At 41.7% G+C, this 21551-nt stretch overlaps 2 protein-coding genes and 1 long non-coding RNA gene across 5 annotated transcripts in view; 1 reads left to right on the forward strand and 2 right to left on the reverse strand.

The window, feature by feature from the left end:
* Window positions 1–16725, reverse strand: part of rbm46 (RNA binding motif protein 46) — a 32535-nt gene extending 15810 nt beyond the window's left edge. For 2 of the 3 annotated variants that reach the window (XM_080293828.1, XM_080293833.1), the window contains exons 1-7: window positions 16243–16725; window positions 15598–15801; window positions 14521–14701; window positions 14167–14323; window positions 13260–13389; window positions 11556–11653; window positions 8374–8767 (exon numbers count right to left, since the gene is read on the reverse strand). In XM_080293828.1, the coding sequence (XP_080149954.1) occupies window positions 8374–8767; window positions 11556–11653; window positions 13260–13389; window positions 14167–14323; window positions 14521–14701; window positions 15598–15801; window positions 16243–16261 (1183 nt within the window). In that variant the 5' untranslated portion in view covers window positions 16262–16725. The remainder of the gene's footprint in view (window positions 1–8373; window positions 8768–11555; window positions 11654–13259; window positions 13390–14166; window positions 14324–14520; window positions 14702–15597; window positions 15802–16242) is intronic. The other variant, XM_026163171.2, reaches the window with a different exon arrangement.
* LOC145422433 (uncharacterized) lies at window positions 15700–17201 on the forward strand. Its single transcript, XR_013903722.1, has 2 exons — window positions 15700–15813; window positions 17061–17201. It is a non-coding gene; the product is annotated as an uncharacterized LOC145422433 (long non-coding RNA).
* On the reverse strand, window positions 16855–21242 carry lratb.2 (lecithin retinol acyltransferase b, tandem duplicate 2). The gene is made up of 5 exons (XM_026163173.2): window positions 20819–21242; window positions 20568–20673; window positions 20368–20442; window positions 19472–19624; window positions 16855–17254 (listed from the first exon to the last, which is right to left on the reverse strand). The coding sequence occupies exons 1-5, from the start codon at window positions 21034–21036 to the stop codon at window positions 17099–17101; spliced, it is 708 nt and encodes a 235-aa protein (XP_026018958.1). The 5' UTR covers window positions 21037–21242; the 3' UTR covers window positions 16855–17098.
* Window positions 21243–21551: the final 309 nt, after the last annotated feature.

The raw sequence follows: 21551 nt of genomic DNA on the forward strand, positions 1-21551 counted from the left end.
ACTGAACAACTCCCCCTCCCCCATCGCTTCACCTGCAGGTAACGACAAGATGGACATGGAGCTATCAAAGAGGAGCTGAAAACATTTGGAGATGACTATTTTAGTGCTGTCAGCGTTAATCTCGTTAAAATGACGTTAATGCCTTAACTTCTTAACTTATGGCTTTAACAAAAATATAGAGATATATATCTTATATCGCCATCCAGCTGAAGAATATCGAGATATGAGTTTTGGGTCATATCGCCCAGCAGCAACATATTCATGATCAACCTCGTGTTGTGGACGTTCTCTTGGTTGACTCAATAAGAGTAATGTATTCTGAATACTTTGGATTACTTAATATATTATCATGCTTTTTACAACTACATGAATGTACTATTGCTGTGTGACTTATTACTATTACTGAAGGTTACTCTCCATACCAATACCAACTAGATTTTTAAATCTTATTATAAATGAGTAACAGTAGGTTGACATTAGGTAAGGCTGCAGTGGTTATTATTATATTTACATGCTTCCAGCTCCCGTTTCTGCTCGGTGACAGCTCGTACTTTTCCACTCTCCTTTTTCTCCCTCCCTCGCTCACAGACACATAATGGGTATGGCAGTCCATTCTCCCTGCAGCACGGACTACACTGCCCATGAGGCTACATTCTTTAGGGCTATGCCTGTAGCAGTCTGCTATTGCCTTCATATTAAATTATTAATTAAATAATCATTTTAAAAAAATATTACTTCACGTCATTATGTGGGCTGCAAGTAGAGGTGACATTGGCCGTGAGATTGAGACACAGACATTAGAGTCCCTTAATGTGTGTTTTGTTTGCGTTTCCACCAGCGTGGAATTACCAAAAATAGAGAGGGCACAGCCTAACATATAAAACAGGAAAATACCGCCGTGTAATCCATTTATTTCAACAAAGTCACTGTATTCTGAGTATCACCCTTTTAAACTGTAATGGAATACAGTTACTCATATTTTGTAAATACATAATGCCCGTACATGTATTCTGTTACTCCCCAACATTGACCATAGCTCTGTAGCTAGCCACCTAGTAGCACTTCATTATACTGCATGTTAACTAGCCCAACTGATAAAAGTTGTAGTAGCGCTCTACTGTGTACTTGCCTGTTTTTTAATAGAAATCCTTCAATCATAATATATTATATTATCTTTAGATGGAAACTAACTAGCTGACTTACATTTCATAGATATCTGTTAGTGCCCGTTTCATGGCGCTAACAGAATTTGGATTGTTTTTAACTCTTAGCAGCGCCTCAGCATTTGTTTTAGGCAATTTAAGGGGCATTTAGCCTTGAAATAAAAGATGGCTTAAGTGGATAACACTAAGACATTTCTAAATTTACCAGCTGCCATGAGTCATGGAGTTTTATTCATTCAGATTTATTCAGCACACCTGCTTTATGCAAAAATCACCAGTTTGAAGCCAGACAGAATGGCCTAGCAGAAGCAATCAGATGAGGATCATTGTGCAGCCTCTTAATGAACCATACAATGCCAGGTCTCCATGACACCGGACACTCATACATGTTTACAACTCTCTACTCGACACAACAAACGGCGAGAGTCACTATATTGTGGCACTTTCAGCACTTAATTGTCGCCTTAGAAAGGCTGAGGAGTAACAAGAAAACATAAAATGATAAAATTAAAAACAAGTTAATTAAAAAAAAGTAGAAGATAAATGATGCATAAATGATCACAAACAATAATAAAGGCTGAGGACAATAAAAAACAATGTTTAAAAAAAAAGAAAAAAATCACATAGGTCTATAAAAACACCAATGTGATTTTTTTTTTTTTTAGAGGCGATGTGAGGGAATTCTGTGAGACATGTCTCCTCGGGCAAATCAATCCCAGCGATGATGGGGGGGTCGTGATGGCAGAAGTTATAGTTACATTTCAGATGTCTCTTTGATGGCTGATGGTGTAAAATTGAGGACGGCTGTACAGAGAGACGGCAGATTTTATTGTGAGCCGGAGGCCGAGTGGAGAAAATGATGGATGGGGATAAGCGGTGAGACAGATTTAAGAGAAGCTCGTTTGGATCATTATCTGAATGAAACTGAAGCGAGGCGCTGCGATTAATGGAAATTAAACAGCATAGTTTCTGCCACAGCAGCCATCATCGTAAGTATGGGTGACACGGGTCAGCCCGACCTCCAGACACCGGTCACTAATGCAGGACACTGTCCGCGGTGATAATGTCTGTATCTGCGGTCGTGTCGCTCTTTTTTAACGGTGGCAGCTGTTTTTCTTCTCTGTCAGGCCATCGTAATCTGAGGACGGTGATTTCTACAAAACTTCCTTTTTTATTTCTTCTTTTCCATCTTAAAGAAGAGGAAAACAAAGAAAAGAAACTGAAGAGGCCAGGCTGAGATCTCTGAAGTAGAGAATGGACAATTTATATCTGACACAAAGATGAGTTAAGAGTGTGAGCTTTGTCAGTGCTGAGGTGGTGAACGCAATAGACTTCAGAAATATCAAAAACAGAGTTCTTCAGCTAAATGAAGTGCCCGAACAGTAGACGGTGTTTGTGCCTTCTGGACCACTTTAAAGCAACTATCTGACAAACAATATGATTAGCTGTGAAGTCAATTGCACTAACAGCCCAGTAAGTCAGTGCTTCAGATATCTGTGTGCCAAGTAAGAATCCTGTTCCAAAATGGACAAAACACTTCAGTTGAGGCCTGGAAACATTAAGAAACCAGTCATGGTGGCTACATCTATCCAAATACCTGAATCAAAGCCCATGGCTCTAAGCTCTAAGTGACACAAAGTCAAATATGCATAAGGACCCTTTATGGAAAATAAAAAATGAACAAACCCTAAAGGTTGAAGGCTTTGTTGGAGAGATGAGTTCGGAGGAGTTTCGACTCTTTCCCCAATAAAGAGGACATATGACAACCTCCCCTTTACTTTTACAAAAACTTTACTTTTACAGAAACATGAAGGTCGCTGTGAGGGACAGCAAGCATAGACCCATTCTATATCACTCTGAATCCTTTTCAGCAGCATCTTCCTGCTGGGTTGGACGATGAGTTAACATGATGATGTCATCGAGTCTTCTGAGTCAGCAAAGCGCTGTAGATGTTGTGTTTCTTCTTCTTCTACATCAGACTTAATGCACTCTACAGCTACCATTTTGCCAGTTTCCCAATAACAAGATGGAGATTTTTATTTTTGTCTAATCTAGAGCCTTCATCTGATCTGAATCTTCTACAGAAATAAACCAACTTGACGCCTTCCTGAAATGGAGAGAAAAGACTGTGTGTGGCTGAATGTGGACAGTGAACAAGATCTGAACCCTCCCCAAATGAAACCTCTCTCTCTCTCTCACAACCACTTCATCTCTCCATATCCTCGTCTCTTTCTGACATCTTCCCATCATAAATATTTCACAGCCCATTTATAGCAGAGTTAACTCACAAACTTTTCTCATTTTCAGAAAATCGCCACGAGCATGAGGGAACATCAGCTCGTACTCTGACACCAGATTATTATTGCGGCTTTCTCAATATATGTGAGAGGCTTGATAAATGTGGTTTGTAATGGATGAGAAACCTGCTCATATGTACAGGAAGAACAATCTAGGCTTATTTTCCTGGCAGAGTGAAGAAACAGAATGACCCTGTGTTACAAAAAAGGGAAAAATAAAAACAAAGTGCAGCTCATTAGAAAGCCGCAAGCGGTCCAGAAGAGTTTATTCTGACAGCAGAAAGCACTTTCTACTCTCCCGGGGAGGGGATATTGATTGTTTGGCACTACACATGATTTCCTGTTAGAAATGGGAATTATTTTAGAAATAAATAGTTAATGCCATATTTTGAGAATTTATCTGCAAGTCAAAACGCATGCTGTGTATGAACAAGCAGACCTGGACATCCATCCATTTCCTTCTCCTTATCTGAAGTGAGGTCGCATTGACAAGAGGGTAAACTGACCATTTTAGACCCCTTTCCCCACCACCACTCCCAGTTCATCCTGGGAGATCCTGATGTGCTCCCAGGTCAGGTGAGACACAGAGTTCTGGGTCTAATCCAGGTTTTACTCTCAGTTGTGGTAAAACCTCCTGAAGGATTCTGACCAGAGGCCTTCCCCACCTCACCTGGAACTCCAGCTTCTCACCCTGAGGCTGAGACCAGACAGTGTGGAGGATGCTTGTATCTGCGATGTTATTGTTTTGGTCATTACCATGATGAGCTCATGTGAACAGGTGGTGGCTGGACAACCCATTAATTAAAGGTTTTGTGGTGTACTACTGAGGTTGGGCCAACTCTGGTGGAGTCAACACTAGGGATGGGTACCGGTATCTGACATAAACGGTAGTAACCAGACTGAAAAGCAGCGCACATTTCGGTGCTTTTTTTTCCTGAGATGTCATACACTTTGAATTCTAGCCAATCACTTTACGTTTCCGAGGATAGTAGGCGGGTCCAGGTACGTACGTTCTTTTAGAGCAGAGCTACATATTAAAAATGCCCAAGGCTAAGTGGTCAAAAGTCTGGCTGTACTTCACAGCAAAAGATGCAAACTCAGCAGCCTGCAACAAGTGCTTTAAGCTGATACTGTGCAAAGGAGGTAACTCCTCAAATCTGATGAAACACCTGGCGACGCATAGCGTTTTTTTTAAAAGCCAAAAAATGCACCGTATTTGATAGCTTGCTGCGAGACCTCACACCGTGCACATCTACTGCGGGTGGGTTGCCTGTTATCGGACCCGGAGTTAGCAACATCCCCCAAAAACCCGAAGAGGAGAGTCCTGGCCCCTAGCCCTGCCAGTGTAGCAGAAATGATGACGGATGATGATGGCAGCAGCAGCCGTTCTTCTCTGCGTGAGTAGCTTAATGTTGTTCGTGTGTAATTTACGTTGAGTAGGCTAACCACGTTGTTACATTAATGCATGTAAGGTGAACTAGCAAACACCGTCGTAGCTACATGCGGCTGTCTTCTTGTTTGATGGCAGATACTCCCTTCACCCTGGCCAAAAAGGCTAAAGTGACCAAAGAAAAAGAGGGAAACAGCTGAACATGAGAGGTTTTTGGACAAAGTTTGTGTTTTTTCCATTGTTTAAGCACTGCTTCCAGCCTAGAGTGATGCCATAAATCCCCTATAGCTGCAGAAAAGGCACACATTGTTATCTTTTTACAAAAAAAAAACAAAAAAAAAAAAACAGCTGAACATGAGAGGTTTTTGGACCAATTTTGTGTTCTCCATTCTTTAAGCACCGGTTTGAGCACCGGCACCATTTCAAAAGTACCGGTTTGGCACCGGTATCGGATAAAACCTAAACGATACCCATCCCTACTGACAACACGCAGTGAAAACATGCTCGAGCTTCAGAGTAGGTCCACTCCTCCACTGCCAGCAGAGATTTGATGTTACCCCCTAAATCTGAGGGTAAGACTCACCTATTTCCTGAGGAGGCTCTGTAGTTGGAGCACAAGCTCCTATTTTATAAAACTACTCTACTGCCATCCCCAAACTGGATTCTGTATGTTTGTAGCAAGCAGTGACCCACTAATATAGACACTGGCACCTTAGTTCTATGGTACTCAAAATCAACATCAGCCAGTATTTGTTGTTGACTCATTTTCCACCATAATTTGCAAATAAATTCTTTAAAAATCAGACAATGTGATTTTCTGGACTTTTTCCCCCTCATTTTGTCTCTCATAGATGAGGTATACCTATGATGAAAATTACAGGCCACTCTCATCTTTTTAAGTGGGAAAACTTGCAAAGTTGGTGGCTGAATAAATACTTTTTCGCTCCACTGTACTTTGGTTAATTCTCAAGGAAGCAAATGACTACAAGAGAAACATAAAACTGTATAAAACTGGTGACAAACTCAGCCAAACTTTAATCTACAGCTGGATTATTATGAGAGCTATTCGATCAGAACTGATGAGAGATGTGGTTATTATACAGAAAATGAACAATTTCACAAATAAAACATCAACTACAGATGAGGAGAAGATCTATGCTGCACAGTTCTATCTAAAATTGAACTGAGAATGACAGAAAATTCATCCACGTTGTTCAATGTTTCACAGAAAATATTTAAAACTGTCTGACAACCAGCTTCACAGTTTTATGCAGCCGGTTAAACTTTGAAAAGGGGGGACTGATTTGACTCCTCACAGAGGAAAAAAAAAATCCATTATACATTAAACTGATGACTTTTTATGTTTTTAGTTTTTGCTCATTAAAAAGTTTTAACAAATATTCTTCTTTTTTTCCTCCCTACAACTGCTGCAGCTAATGAATGCTTTCGATTAAAGTTGAACTTTCTAGCATGTTTTGGATTCATTATGCAGTTGTGGTCTCCACTCCCACCCCACCTGCAACCTCTCCTTCATCCTCCACTCTGCTGCTCCTATCACAAAGTCTGGCCCAGGTTTATCATCATCAGTCGACAGTATACCAAGTAAAACTAAACTAACAATTACAAGTTGTTGTGATAAAACATTAGAAGTCACTTAAATAACAATAAAAACTCAATTTTAGTGAAAATTAAAACTAAATAAAAATATAAAGAAAATACTTTTAGGTAAATGTTATTTTGACTTTAGAGAAAACCTACTGGTTTTCCAGTAAAATTAAAATAGTCCAGTTAGTCCTGAAACCAAGTCCAAATACAATATGTGTTTGTTAATGTGAGGGAGAGACACGTAATAGTGAAGCTGCAACGAGCAGAGAACGTGAAGGTGGACTAGTTTAAATCCCCGGAGACAACCATCCAAAGAAGGAGAGGGGAAGACGAGACTGCAGTCAGGGGTGGTTTACGAGATATTAGAGAGAGCTGCTGTGATGTGTGGTTTGCAGAAGGTAGCACTGACAAAAAGACAGTGGATTGTCATAGGGCGTGTCCAACATGGACGAGATAATCAATGAGTACATCAGAGGGACAGGGCAGCAGTTTGAAGAAATTAAAAAGCTAAAAAGGCAAGGCTGAGATGGTTTTGGACACGTGAAGAGCAGATAGTGGAGACAGAGCTGCCAGGCAAGAGGAAAAGAGGAAGGCCACAGAGACAGGGTGAGGTGGAGGTAGACGGTCCGCTGCTGTGACCACTGAAGGCAGCAGTTGAAAGAAAGGAGAAGCAGACTGTGACCTGAATAAAAAGCTGTCATTTTTAGATGTGCCAAATCTTCTCCCTTACATTACTTCATATTTTTGTCAGTGAAATCTGCTATTTTCTGCATAATGCTACTTCTACGGTAAAGTGGCTGTTGAGGTACAGCCGGTCATAGACTAATCCAGCCTGCATGCCAAAGTAACTGAAGCCCGAGTTGCTCTCTGGTGCGTTTATAAGAATGTGAGTGTGTAGGAGGGATGTGGTCTCTGGCCTGCTGCAGTGGAGAGGTGGTGCAGTGAGCTCATGGGGTGGTGCCGGGATGTCAGAGGGGACAGGTGATAATGATGGCACTGATGACTCGCTGCCCTTTTAAAGTGATGAAAGAGACTGGTGGAGCGCTGTGTGTAGCGGAGAGAGCTGGCTCCGGGCTACAAGACAGTGCCAAACATAAAAAGACGCTTGTGGTCAAAAATAAAGCCGAAACCATGACAACTGTACACTGTGTGGGTCCGGTCATTTCACAGTGTTAGATAGAAAGCTGGTGTGAATGAGGCATGTTGCATAGAGTAAAAAAAACACTCTTTAAAAAAAACAGTCCATTTGCCAAAGTTTACATCTGATTTTGTTTAAAGCAGAGCTTTCTGTAGAGTTTTCACTGTGTTTATTTGGGACTTAAAGTCCTTAAAAAGTTCAAATTTATCACTGACTGGTGAAAAAAATTGGAAAGAAGAAATCAGCAGTCACCCTCCATGTTCACTTTAGCTCAGTTAGCCTCTCATGTGTTTGACCTACACACGAGTAATACAAGAGTACATGAGGGGCTCAGCTCCAAATACTGGACGACTCAGTAAAAATAACTGAAGGGAGCCAAAACTTTGACAGCTGCTTCTTCATCTTCCCCGGGCATTTCAAAACTCCTGGCCTCTTGCCTCTGTCTCCTAACCCTTGGACTTCACTTTGAGAGAAAACGTCATTGACACAAGACCCTTTAATAATGCCAATCTGTGGATCTCTGCAGAAGACCGTCTTTTTCACGTCACTACAACATTAAATGCAGGTTATAGAAGCAAAGCCCACCAGTGGCTTCATTAAAAAGGCTGGAAATTGAAAGAAAAGGTAACCTGAGACTATCAAATTACATATTATTTTCTTATTTTTCCTGCCGGAGACTTTGTGCCTCTGGTTGGAATCGTACCAGCGACCTTTCACTTCTACATAAGAGGCAAAAAAACCCGAAACATATAAAAGATTTCTATTTTTTCCCCCACTTACCTCGACTCCCACTGTAGAAGGGGTTTGTCAGTGGCAGGGACACCAGTCTCATTGGGTCTCTTCCCATCATCCCTCCATCATTCTTGTGCAGCCCAAATGTCCCGTTTCCTCCGTTCCCTCCTCCTCCTCCCTGACTACCTCTGGTGCCGCACTTCCGGCCAGCTGCACCTCCGTCTTTGACACCCGCTGGTTTGGCCAGTGTCACCTCCACAGCGGCTCCGTCGATCTGGGCTCCGTTCATGAGGCTGAGCGCAGTGAGGGTGTCGCTGCGAGAGCGGTAGTGGACGAAGGCGTAGTCGGTGAGCTTCTTGACTCTCTCCACGCAGCCCGGCTTGAAGCGGGAGAACTCCTGACGAAGAGTTTCCTCCGACGTCTCCAGCATGAGGTTTCGCACCTGAAGTACAAACGAGATAAGTGGCTGCTCAGGCTTTGAAAGCAGAGAATGAAATAAAACACACAGCAGACAGACGATGCAGATCACTTTTATTCCTGGTAACCATGTCCGAACAGCAGCAGGAACAACCCTCTGGCACCAAAAAAAATGTTAGATTTCACATTTTTAGTCAAACCTTTTCAAAAATGATCAAACAAAAGGCGTGTGGCATTACATGTCCTCGTTGATCTCACCACGTTTTGACCCAGAACCATTTTATTTGTCATGATTTCACCTGATGAAGTGAAAACAGGCTTCCCCACTCACACCTTACCTCAGGTGACCTCAAAAGGTCACATGACAGTGTGGTCTCAACCCCCGGTGATGATAATGGCTAAAGCCTTTTTTCACACATTGTGGGTCATGTGATCAATAGAGGGTTAACAGCCACCTAAGAGAAGAAACTCAACTACAGTTTAAACTCCATCTTTTGGTTTCAGAACTGAAAGCGCCTCTTGGGTGGGAGTAGAAATGTCTTCACGAACTTAAACAAGTGCAGCTGCCTTCTATTATTTTTACAAGCTCTTAAGGAGCCAGTGTTGGGCAGTGTTAGGAGAAGCTGGCTGAGATATGCACCTAGTTTTTTCAGGTTTTTCAGGAAACTAACTGTGACCAGACCAAGCTAATTCTGGGCTTAGACCCAGAATTAGCTGGAAAGATTATTTCTCTCGTCTGGCCTGGAAATTCCTCGGAAACTTCCAGGAGGAACTCAACTCTGGATGGAAATGGTGTCAATTAAATCACCAGAATAACAAAATAAATCCAGACAGGCAGAAAGTGCTGGGAGTTTAAGTGAAGAGCCAGACAGGAAGTAGATTTGCTCTGTCACTAACCGTTTATCAATACAGGACACTAGGTTGCCTAGGTAACCCTGTAAAGTATTTATTGCCCTGCCAATCAGCGGTACCCAATGGCTTGCCTCGAAGCTGAGAAATCATTTAATTGATTTCCCATCATCTCTGCTCGCCGCGTTGCTTCTGTTTGCTTCCTTTTGGTCTCGTGTGTTGAGTACAGATGAATTTAAATGGTTTTTTTGTGCATTTTTCTATTCAATTCAAACAAATCACAACCGCAGTCGCCTCAAGGTGCTTTATATTGTACGGTAGGGACCCAACAATATTACAGAGAAAGGCTCCTGTATGTTTAGTGTCAGCAGCTTTTGTGGCTCTGCTATTTTCTAGCAGCTCGATGGTGTTTTAGAGCAGCTGAATTCAGAATAAAGCTGTTCCCTGTTTTTGTTGTCAGACAACTGCACAAGCATGAAACAGGCACACACACCCTCCCTGTTAAGACCTAAAAACAACTTATGGCCATAAACAGTTGTTTCAGTTACTTTGCTCTGCTTTTTTATTTTGTTCAATTAGCCTTCTTGCCAGCGATAAACTTGTATATTTAGTTAAGCCCATCTACCAAGTCCTGCCACACAACTTTTCCATGACATGCTCAGCAAACTCAGCCCAGTTTAATGCAGAGATGTGCATTAAACTTAATGGTAAAATGATCGGGAACGTTTTGGTTGAGATTCCCTAGATGGAAGACCTGAACTGAAAACCAGCTCATTCGCGATGCATGCAGCAAACCAGCAGGATAAGCCTCAACTACCGTGGAGCTGCAGATTTATCCAGGAACAAGCTTTCTGTTTTGGACACGTGAGCTTCATCGAACTCCTTACAAACACCTTTAGAGTTTTAAAGATTTACTGTCTTTGTTACAGCCAAACCGAAGCAGAAGACAGTGGAGCTGGTGACTGAAGAGGTATAACAAGAGCCACCTGAGCACATTAAAAAGCATCCTGATTAGTGTCTTTGAAACTCCATCTAACACCAATGTTAGTGAAAAAGTCTTAACAAACTCAAGCAGTCACATTTTGTGCAGACGAACAGATTCTGCTCGACTTCTCTCTAAACTTCATCGCTGTGGCTGATGAGAGGCCGAGTGAACGGAGCAGCTGCGAGCAGGTTTTCTCGAGTCGAGGGCTTGGTTTGCTAAAAATACCCCTCGCACTGTACATGCTGGCCTCGGATCACACCTCAGTGTTTCAGCCTCCTCAGTAATTGATCCCCTGGAGGGTGAACGGCTCCTGCTGCTGCTCACCTTTGATATGGGTGAGGCAGATGAGTGTTTCATGGGTTTCTGCCTGAACACACGCCGACCTCTGCTGCACAGCGCAGCTTTCGTTACACTCGCTGAGGCCCGACTCGCTAAACCGAGGGTTGAAGTCAGGTTTAGGAAAGGATGGATTGTCACAAACGATGCAGCCAGATCCAGGCCTGTTTCCACCAATCAGAGTTCAGCTACTTATCACCCTACATTAAATCTACAGTGACAAATATTAGTTCAGTTTGTTTTCCAATCAATTACTGGTTCTGTCACTAGCTAACATTAACTAATGTAGCAACCAACAAACCAGCGAGGTGGTGTCACGTTCTGTACCGGCAAAAAGATGGCGCTAAACAAGCTTTAGAAAATGTAAACACTTCTTACATCCAGTGTCACAGACGGTGTTAAATCTATGACAACAAGAGCACTTGCAGAGCGCAACACTTTATGTTTTTTATCATAACACGTTGCCATCGTTGTGATGTAGTAGGGCGTACATTGGACAGCTCTGTGTTTTCATATGATATATTACTCAACATGGTTCCTTGAAACTGTTTTTTCAAGGTTAACTTTAACCTTTAAACTTGTGGACACTACACTGCTAACAAACAAACTAAACACGTGTGTGTTTGTGTGTGTGTGTACGTACATAAAGGACCCTAACACGCTGCATGACCTCCTCATCCACATCTTTCTCAGGCTCCGCCCAGTCGACCTGGATGGAGTGACCCCACAGCTGGAAAGTTCCTGCGGGACACAGCAGCATCACGTGACTGTAACGTGAGGGTGCTGACGGTTTAAATCCGTCAATGAATGAACAACACGCACACAGCTGGCTCTCCGCTGGCAGGACACACACATAATAAGGGTGGCTGTTAAAAAGAGGAAGTTTTCACGTTGCTCTCAGCAGATGAGGCTCCTCTTCCTCCTGATTAACTTCCTGTTTCACACCATTGTGATTCTCATTTTAAATCTCACTTTCATTAAAAAAATTTTTTTAAAGGGAACAAAAACCTTTTCATCTTTGTTTCCCTTCTAAAGTTGCTGCTGGTGGTTAGAGTAATAACCTCGGCTTTATACCTTCAGTTTCCTGTAGCTGCCCTGAATCAACACATGCTTGACAGGTGTCCGACTCCACCGTGCAGGAAATCTGCAGGAGCAGCAGTTTGAAGATAAAATAAGCAGCTGGGGAACATGTTTGTGGTTAATCCGGTGAATCGATTGACTGAAGGATCAATGTCCAATGCAGCCCAGGGGCTGAGACAGGAGGGAACCGATAGCTTAATGGAAACAGCTAGCTGAACCTCCGGACAGCAGCGCAAACTCATCGGGAGGGGAAAGGAGGCAAAGGGGGGAACACTGCAGGGGTGTTCTCATACTCACGGCTCAGTTATCCAACATGATTAGCACTATTAGAGCCACTGAATGTGATTTTTTCCAAAGTTTGAGCTTTAAATATGAGTAAAAGTGAAAAATAAAGACAAAAGAAAAAAAAAAGAGGCGGAGGTGAACACAGTGCCTCAAAGCAGCCACATGGAGCCTTCAATAACACCTCATCCCCTCTGCACACAGCTGGGTTACACCTCTGGGCACCTACAGTGTTTGGTTCAATGGTCAGTGGGATGCAGAAACTGCACACGTGCTATTGTCTGCACAATGTGTATTTTCTCAGATTTTCAGTTTCAAATTTCCAGACTGTCTTATTTAATCCACTTAACGTACATAATTCACTTACTTTCTGCATGTAATGCTACTTACTGCACATAGTGTCCTTCTGTATATATCCACTTAATGTATCGTGTGTCAGGATACATTCCACTGCGTGTTGCACTTGTATGTGACAGATAAATAATCTTGGCCACTCCCCTTGTCTTTGCAGACCGAACTCATCAATGCAAGACACACCATCTGTCCTGCTTCAGATTCATTACAGCAGTTTGTTTCTGCAGTACTCTTGTATCACAGCAAAAAGGTTGTGGGTTCAAACCCATGTGGAGTTCTGAATGTTTCTTCTGCCGTTACAAAAAGCAAACATGCCGGGTTGGGTTGTTTTCTCTCTTACATCATCGCTTTAAAAGACTCGAGCACTCCTGTGGATTCTACATCAGTGAACTCATCTTCTGCTGCTTAAACGATCAGAGCTTTGGAAGCTGCTGTCTTTCCTCTATAAACCCTCGGACCCAGAAGTCAGTCTGTGCTGCCCTCTGCTGGACGCTGAGAGGAACTGAGTCAGCTTAAAGGCTGCAGGTGCACACGTGTGACTCGGCACAGTGAAAACAAACAGTGGACACACAGATGTCTTCAAAGGTTAGGAAGGAAACACGTGGAGGAGGAGGACGAGGAGGAAGGCTACCTGGAATGAGCTTCCTGCGAGCCATCGCTGCAGCTTTGTGGGACTCGTACTCCACAAAGGCGAAACCTCGATTTCTGTTCTTGTCTGTGGTGCTCGGGTACACGATCGCATCCACCACGCCGTCCGTCACCTGGACACATAGACACAGAGGGGGAGTAGCAGAAACTGAGATCTGAGAGACACACACTGCTTCAGAAAAGAGAGCAAACAGTACGACAGGGAGAGTGAAAGGAATCATCTGATTTTAAAGTGCCTTAACTTGTCCTGTTAGAAAGCCCTTTGAAATAACAATATATATATTATGTTTTATCATCATAAAATTCACAAACCAGCTCCATAAAAGTAGAACAGGAGGCGTCCTGCACAGATGTGACTCCCATCAAAAACCCAGTGTCAAACTAACAGACGGCCAGTGGGCTGCTCTGCTCTCTTTCCCGCTGAGGCCATTTTTACCATCTTTAACATGACGTTTATAAACAAATATCTGTAGGGGAACCATCTTTCTACTGAATATTTTCAGCTATTTTTTCAGGTTTTTCATCAAAGACGGAGAGGAGGAGGAGGTGGAGGAAGCTGCCAAGCAGCAGATCAATCACTGCTGAATTAAACAGCAGCTGTGCAGAGAGCGGACAGCTGAGGCTCAAACTGAGAGGTGGCTGCGAAACTCTGCAAAGAAGCAAAGCTTCCACAGTGAGGACACATTAAAGCTGCAGAGCAGGCCAGACTGAATCTGAAATGATCCATCTGCTACCTGTAAGACTTTAACTTAGAGCATCTTCTTCCTCTTACAGCGGTCTGACCCTCCTCCATTTCCATTAGCAGTGATGAGGAATAAGCTTGGACACAAAGATGCTGGTATCACATATGGAAACCAGGAACTGTGGGCCAGTGAGTGAGTCTGCTTTACCTTCCTCATCTCCTCGATGATCTCGTCCTTCCTCTTGTCTTTGGGGATGGAGCCGATGAAGAGGCGGCAGTTGTCCAGACTCACGCACACGCCGATGAACTTCCCAGGGCGCACCTCGTAGTTGTCCAGCATCTGGATGGCTCTCTGCGCTGCTTCTCTGGAGCACAGAAACACTCGTTTTTAAGCTCTTTGCACAGGTTTCACTTCACTGGACTGCTTAACTACTTTTACCAATAAGAAAAAATAAATGAACATATACTCAGTGTGACGTGACTCAAAATGCCTGTGTCCTACACATATAAACACCTGAAAAACAAACGCAAGAGTCAAAGAAAACTGAGGAAGACGAGCGACCTGTCGGTGTACATGACGAAGGCGTAGCCGCGGTTCTCTCCGCTGAACTCCATCATCAGTCTGAACTCGTAGATCCTGCCGGCTTTCTCGAACAGTGGCACCAGGTCATCCTCGTACATGTCTCTGGGAATCTTTCCAACGAACACCTCACAACCCCGCGGGGGGGCGGGACCCTCCCAGCCTGTACCACAGACACAGAGTCAGCTGATCAAAGCCTTCATATTCATAAACACTTCTATCACTTATTTGATCAGATTAGAAGGTATTTCTGGGATTTCTACTGGGATTTTCGACTTTTTAATTAGGAGCTTAAGTAAAAAAAAACTATTATTATTATTAAAATATGTGGAGTGGAGCAGATGCTGCTGCAGGTATTTTTGACAGCTGTGCAGATTACAGCAAATCTGATAAACTGAAAGCAGCATAAATGTAAAAAATGAATGCATGACTTACAAAAAAAAAAGTTTATGTAACAAATTAATTTAATAATTGAAATAAATTTAAATACTAAAATTAAAACTTAAATAATTTATATTAAAATCAGTAAACTAAAGTGTCAAAATAAAATTTAGAATATATAAATAATAATTTATTATTGAATTGACTTTTTGATTAAAACAATAATTCACATTTGTAAAAGTAAAGAAAATTAAATGTGCAAAAATAAATTATTTGAAACTCATTAAAGCAAAATGAATATATAAAAGACGTGTTTATCTGTTAGTTAAACGAGTACTGTATACTAAAAATAAAATCACCAAATCAAAAGAACAGGATGCAAAATATTTCAGTTTTACACAAATACAATGAACTGCAATAAAGAAGAATATCATCAGTTATTTAAAAAAGTGCAAATAATTAAAATTAGTGAATTCAAATGTATGCCTTAATAAAAATAAAATGGTTTTAATGAAAACAAAGCCCACAGTTTCCCCTCCGATCTCTGCTTCACATCTAACCAGGGAGCCACCTTGGTACCTGCCTCTCTCATACACATCTGTTTTGACACAAACGGGACTCCACAGCTACCCCGGGGCTGTTGTTTGTCTCTTTTACTTGTGTCGCAGGTTGACATACCTGGAGGTGGACCTCCGTACTTCCTCTGCCCGTTCTCCTGCACCATGTTGTAGCCCGTCTTATCGATCAGGGACAGCAGAGCCATCTCTTTAGCACAGATCACCTTTAAGTCCTCCTCCATCACCAGCGGCCTCGCCTCTTCACCCGAGTCCGTGTCCACGTCTCCCTCCATGGGATCCTCTGTCCGACAAACAGCTAGGTTACCTGCCAGCTCAGGTGAGACTGCAACACTCAGAAATTGAACCCGAGGGTGATGTGAACTTTTAGTGTCTTATAATTTATTTTACTCTCTTGAAAATATTATCTGTGCTTTTTGCCTGTTTTCTAAGTCACCGTTTTGTATATACTAAACCGCTATAAAAGCTAAACTAGCTTTCATTTGCTTTTGTAGTTTATTTTTCACACTTTCAAGCGTTCACTTCACATCTTAACGCCAAACAGCAACATTTAACACTAATAGTTTCTTTCTAAACTGCTCGTGTAGCTAGCTTTATTCGTTTAAAGCTTAAAAGCAGCCAACGATCCGCTGCTAACTCAGCATGCTAGCAGTTCCGTGATATAGCTTAAACTTTCTCTTCATCCGACCGTTTGTAAACCATTAAACCATGATAATGAAACTTTATTTTGGGTCGGATAAAATCTTACCGCTTCTTTCCAGCTCCATTTCCTGTCACAATGAAATAAAACCCTCCCGTTCCCGGACGATGCTGCGCTCTTCATCAACGACTCACCGAGAAAAGAGGCCGGGCCAACCTGACACCTGTGAGTGACAGGAAGCTGGCCTCCCGTCAGCCAATCACAACGTTCCTCTGTATAGGCGGGGCAACAGAAAAAAGATTAAAAAAAAAATCTAATAAAACAAAATAAAATCTTAAAGTATGACCCTGAACTTTGGAAATTGTTTTATAATAATAATAATAATAATAATAATAATAATAATAATAATAATAATAATAAATTAATTAATATACCCCTCCAAAAATCTAAATGTGATTTTATTTACATTAAAAAAACAAATAAACTATAACACCAATGAAACGAAATAGGAGCAATAAAAAAAAAAACAAAATTACAAAATGTAAACGAAGCATGTGTAAAATAATTTTGGAATAATTATCTAATAAAAACAAAAAATAATAAAATGACACAAAACCATATACTAATCATGTTATGTTAATAAATTTGCTTCTTGAACTAAAATTGTGATTAAAGCAGATCTACACTTGAAGTAACCTGGAAAAGACAGAGACTCAAGTCTGCTGAATTAAAATAAAAATTTATTTAATATATGACTTGAACATACAAGAAATAAGGCAAGCTTATTTTTCTTGTTCTCCTCGACTCCAAACATTTTTTCTCTTGGTGATGACTCAGACTAAAAGTCTGTAAAATGCCAGGACTCAACACTTATTGAACTTTAAATATTTTATTGAATTTTCCTTTTTGAATGTTTTGTTGTTCAGGGGGCAAATTTCTGCAAGTTTGAATGGCTGGTTTTTCTTCATGAGGCCATCCAGATGAGGAAAGGCAGTATAACAGCCAGTAGCACAGAGCACAGACTCACAGCCTGCAGGTAAAGCACCAAACACAGTGCCAGCACTGCCGCTGACTTGGCAACACGCTGACTCAGTAGCAGCTTCCTCATCGTCTTACAGAACTGATGAGGAGAAGAAGAAGAAAGGCAATAATGTAAAACCATCTATTATAGTGATGGTAATTTAAAACCCTTAATCTGCTCGTCTTATAGTGTGAGGAAAGAAATACACTGACGTGTATAGGGGGCAAATATTCAGTTTTGTGTTGAAATGAATTGAAAGGAAAAGTTTTTATTTTATTAGAGTGGTACCTGAAATTTTCCCAGTGTCACAGTCACAAGCCTAACTTTAGACACACCTGTTTAACTGCACTTTGACAAAAATATCTAATCGGCCAATCACATGGCAGCAGTTGAGTGCATTTAGGGCCATGATCAACCTGCTGAGCATCCGAATGGGGAAGAAAGATGATTTAAGATGATTTGTTGGGTGTTTCAGAAACGGGTGATCTGCTGGGATTTTCTCACACAACCATTTCTGAGGTTTGCAGAGACTTTTTTTTAAACCTACAGCCCATCTGAGTATTGCTGCTGACCATGTCCGTCCCTTCTTGTACCCATCTTCCTGATGAATAGTTGCCCCTAACATGCCACAAAGCTCAAATCATCTCAAACTGGTTTCCCAAACGTGACGATGAGTTCGCTGAGTTGAAATGGCATCAAAAGTCACCGGATCTATTTGGGACCTTTGGGAAGTAGTAGAACTGCTCATCATGGATGCTCAGCTGACAAATGTGCAGCAACTGTGTGACGACATCATGTCAATATGGACCCCAACCTCAGAGGAATGTTTCCAGCACCTTATTTAATCTGGACCACTAAGAATTAAGATGGCTCAGAAGGCAAAAAGGAGGCCCAACCCAGTACTAGCAAGGTATACCTAATAAATTGGCCAGTGAGTGTGTGTTCTTTTGGACTGCAGTGCAGAGTTTAAAATCAGCACTGTGTTTCCACTAGATGGAGTAGTTGCACAGTAATCTGGTTTTCATAGCTTTACATTTGTAGACAGTCACTTCTGAAACAAGTGAAAACCATCCACAACACATGCTTTTGTGCTTGTTTATCAGCTGACCGATAAATTGTCTAATCTTAAAGGTACTGCCATGCTACCACACAGCTGTCTTTAATTACAACTTTCGCTTTTTTACAAGTCTTCTATCCAAATGACGTTCTTTAAGCCGCTTTGCTCTTTTTAAATTTCACTTTAATTGCCACACTCGTCTTCCTCCAGTTCATGCACTGCCTTCTTTCACGATTATGGTACATGCTTTTAATCGCATGCTGCAATCAGACGGCCTCGGAACAATGCAGCAACAACAAAAGAGCTTTCACTCAGGGCCTGTTGCTGCAACAGGGAGGCTTAACCCTATTAAAGAGGCAGGCTGGTCTGATCTGTGGTCAGTGTTAATCTGCAGCAGGAAACAACTGCTTCGCAGCTGAAGTGTAGGAAAGAAGCATGATCTGATGTGTGTTCACTGTTGGAGGAGCTGTTTGCTGTTCTTTCAGAGATTAAGGTCAGAGTTTGGGTGAGAAGTTTTTACATGAGGATAGATTGTCCGATGGTTGTTTAAATGCATTCACTGATATGCTGTCGAGTGGCGCCCCCTAGTGAAGAATGTCACACACTGGTATTGCAGACTGAAACCGATTGAAAGCAGCAGGTTAGCAATCTGTCTGCTTTTATAAAGTGCAATTATTTGCCAACCAGGAGGATGCAGGTAATCCAAATTGTGGATTACAGGTCTCCTGTGCAATTGCCTTGCCATTAAAAAAAGACCCCCAAGAGATTAAAGATGTTGGTGAACAGCTGGTTGACCAGATTGGTTGCTAAATATGAAGAAATTCAATGAAATTGCTAATTTCCCCTGATCGCAAGGAGGTTCCTGTCCTGTTCTTGCTTTACTGTGACAGTCAGTTACCTTCATAGTTTAAACATCACAAGCGCTTCAACTGCTATTTCAGCAGCTTAACTTCTTAATTCCATTTTTCATTTCCAAAGTCAGGAGCAGGATTTGAATCCATGCCGCCCACTGAGGAGTTGGACCTTGAATGTTGAATTTTGTGGCATTTACCCACCCAGAGACGAACAAGTGGTGCCATTACAGCTGCTTTCAGTGCTTCCACATAAACTGAGGAGAACTACAATAATAAGTTGAGCTTTCTATCAGCTATAAAAGACAAACTGACAACAGTCGTGCAGTTGTGTGATTGATTTTCCAAACGTGACTTTAAGATGCATCTATTAATAAGAAAAAAACACATTATCATCTCTAAGATCACCTGAAATGTCTGGAAGCTCATGACAGTGCCGTATCTGCAGTACATGACAAAGTGTTCACAGTTGTACCACAGCAGGCTGTAGGGCACTTCTCCCTCTAGCTTCTCTGCCCTTCTGGCCACATCCTCCCCTTTCAGCACTGCGTGGCTTAATACCTGCACACAGAAGAGAGCAGCCTGCATGTTGAAGTATGTTTGGGCAAGATCCCAAACCCCAGGATTCCTCTGTGTGGGTGTGTGTTTGAATGTTTGATAAAATGCTCAAGCACAGGAAAAAAGTGTTTGTATGACTGTGTGAATAGGACTTGTAGTAAAAAAGCACTTTGAGGTCTCAGTAGTAGCAGAACAGTGATTAAGTGCCCGATTACAGTAGGAAAGTGCTTTATATTCACAATTGTAGTAAAAAAAAAAAAGAGCACTCAAATTGTAGTAAAAAGGCACTTAATATTGGTGAAAAGCGCTATATAAGTACACGAGTATTTACCATAACCCTACGTTGCCTGCAGCTGTTGCCACATCTATAATCCCTTCAGATTAACATTTATTTAGAAGGTTAGTTCCCAGTTTGTTGGCCAGAAACATTTGAAAAACAACATCGTGTTCTCTCTTTTTCTCAGTTTAAAGCTATAAAAGGTGTTGCTTCACAGGCAAGTGTTTCTCTTTTTACTCACTAATTTGGATTAACCCAACAGTGGGTTCATGTATATTAAGCCCACAGTCTAGCATAAAAATAGTATAAAGAATCCTTAAATGTAACTTTATGACATCTCATACCAATAAAGTGCCTTTGGGTGTATTACTATTTAGACTAAGGATTTATCAATAATAGAATAATGTGTTAAGTACTTTAATTATAAGATGTTAAAGAAGTTAAAATGTTTGTTTTGTCCTGATGTCACCTTATCCATAGGGTTGACCCGTATGTCTGCTCCATAGGCAAAGTCCTCTACTGAGTCCACCCTCACACTGCCACACTGAAGACACAAGACACGGGTTAGATCTCATTTACGACTGATTCTTTACCTGCTGTCATGTGATATGAGAGAATAAGCTGTTGCACATTAAACCGGATGCTCAGCTGCTGCACCACTTGGTGTACCTTAGCCAGTACTCCAAGTAGGAGTCTGGTGTTGGAGACCATCTGACTGATCCGATACTGGTCACTGGAGATGACGGGCATGATGTCTGGGATGAAATGAGCTACTCTGTGGAAAGGAAAGGAGTCATGAAAAATAAATGGAAAGTGTGAGTCATTGGTGAGAAAGGAAGGAAAAACATTTTCACTTTTTTGAAACAGAATTTAAACCTTTGAACTGTTTCACTGATATTCTAGCTGTCTGTCACCCTTACCTGTCTCCACCCAGGTAAATCCCAAAGTGTATGAAGAGAGTCCTGGGAACCTCCAGCAGGTCTCCTCTGGTGAATATTGTGTCATATTTACTCTTCCTCTTCTCCCCTCCATGACACTCCGGCTCCTCTTCACTCTCCTTCTCTTTCTTCTTCTCCGCCGGTGGCTCGAATCCCGAGGCTGAGATAAAAAGCAGACCGAGGAGCGGCAGGGGAAACATGTCGAGAGGAGACCAAGGGGAAAGTGGAGCTGTCTGCGGTGTGGTTTTGTTCTGCTGGTGGGTGGGGCAGAGAGGGGATTAGAAACTGCTGGGAACCTTTAAGAGCCTTTTTTGAGCAGCACACTCTACAGTCACATTTTACATTGTTGACGTTGATCTCTAACAACATTTTAGAGTCTTAAATGTGATCAAAGATCCGTGCCTTGGTCACAAATAAACTTTAAAATCTTGATGCAGAATCTCAAACTTGATTTGAAACATAATCTTACCATCTGTCAGATAATATAAGCTGCAGCCATTGTTTCCATGTAGTTGTAGTTCCCACATGTCACCAACAGATGGAGGTAACAGTGTACCAATCCACAGAAGACTACGTTTATAATGAGAAACATGAGAAGCGTTGTATGAAGCAAAACACTTGGGACGAAGCTTGAAAGTGGATATTTGGTGTGACCACCTTTATTCTTAAAACAGCCTGAATGTTCTATTGTAATTTTTATAAGTAGTCTTGAGGA

The sequence above is a fragment of the Astatotilapia calliptera genome, chromosome 3 (genome assembly GCF_964374335.1).
Source record: "Astatotilapia calliptera chromosome 3, fAstCal68.1, whole genome shotgun sequence".
Taxonomy (NCBI): domain Eukaryota; kingdom Metazoa; phylum Chordata; class Actinopteri; order Cichliformes; family Cichlidae; genus Astatotilapia; species Astatotilapia calliptera.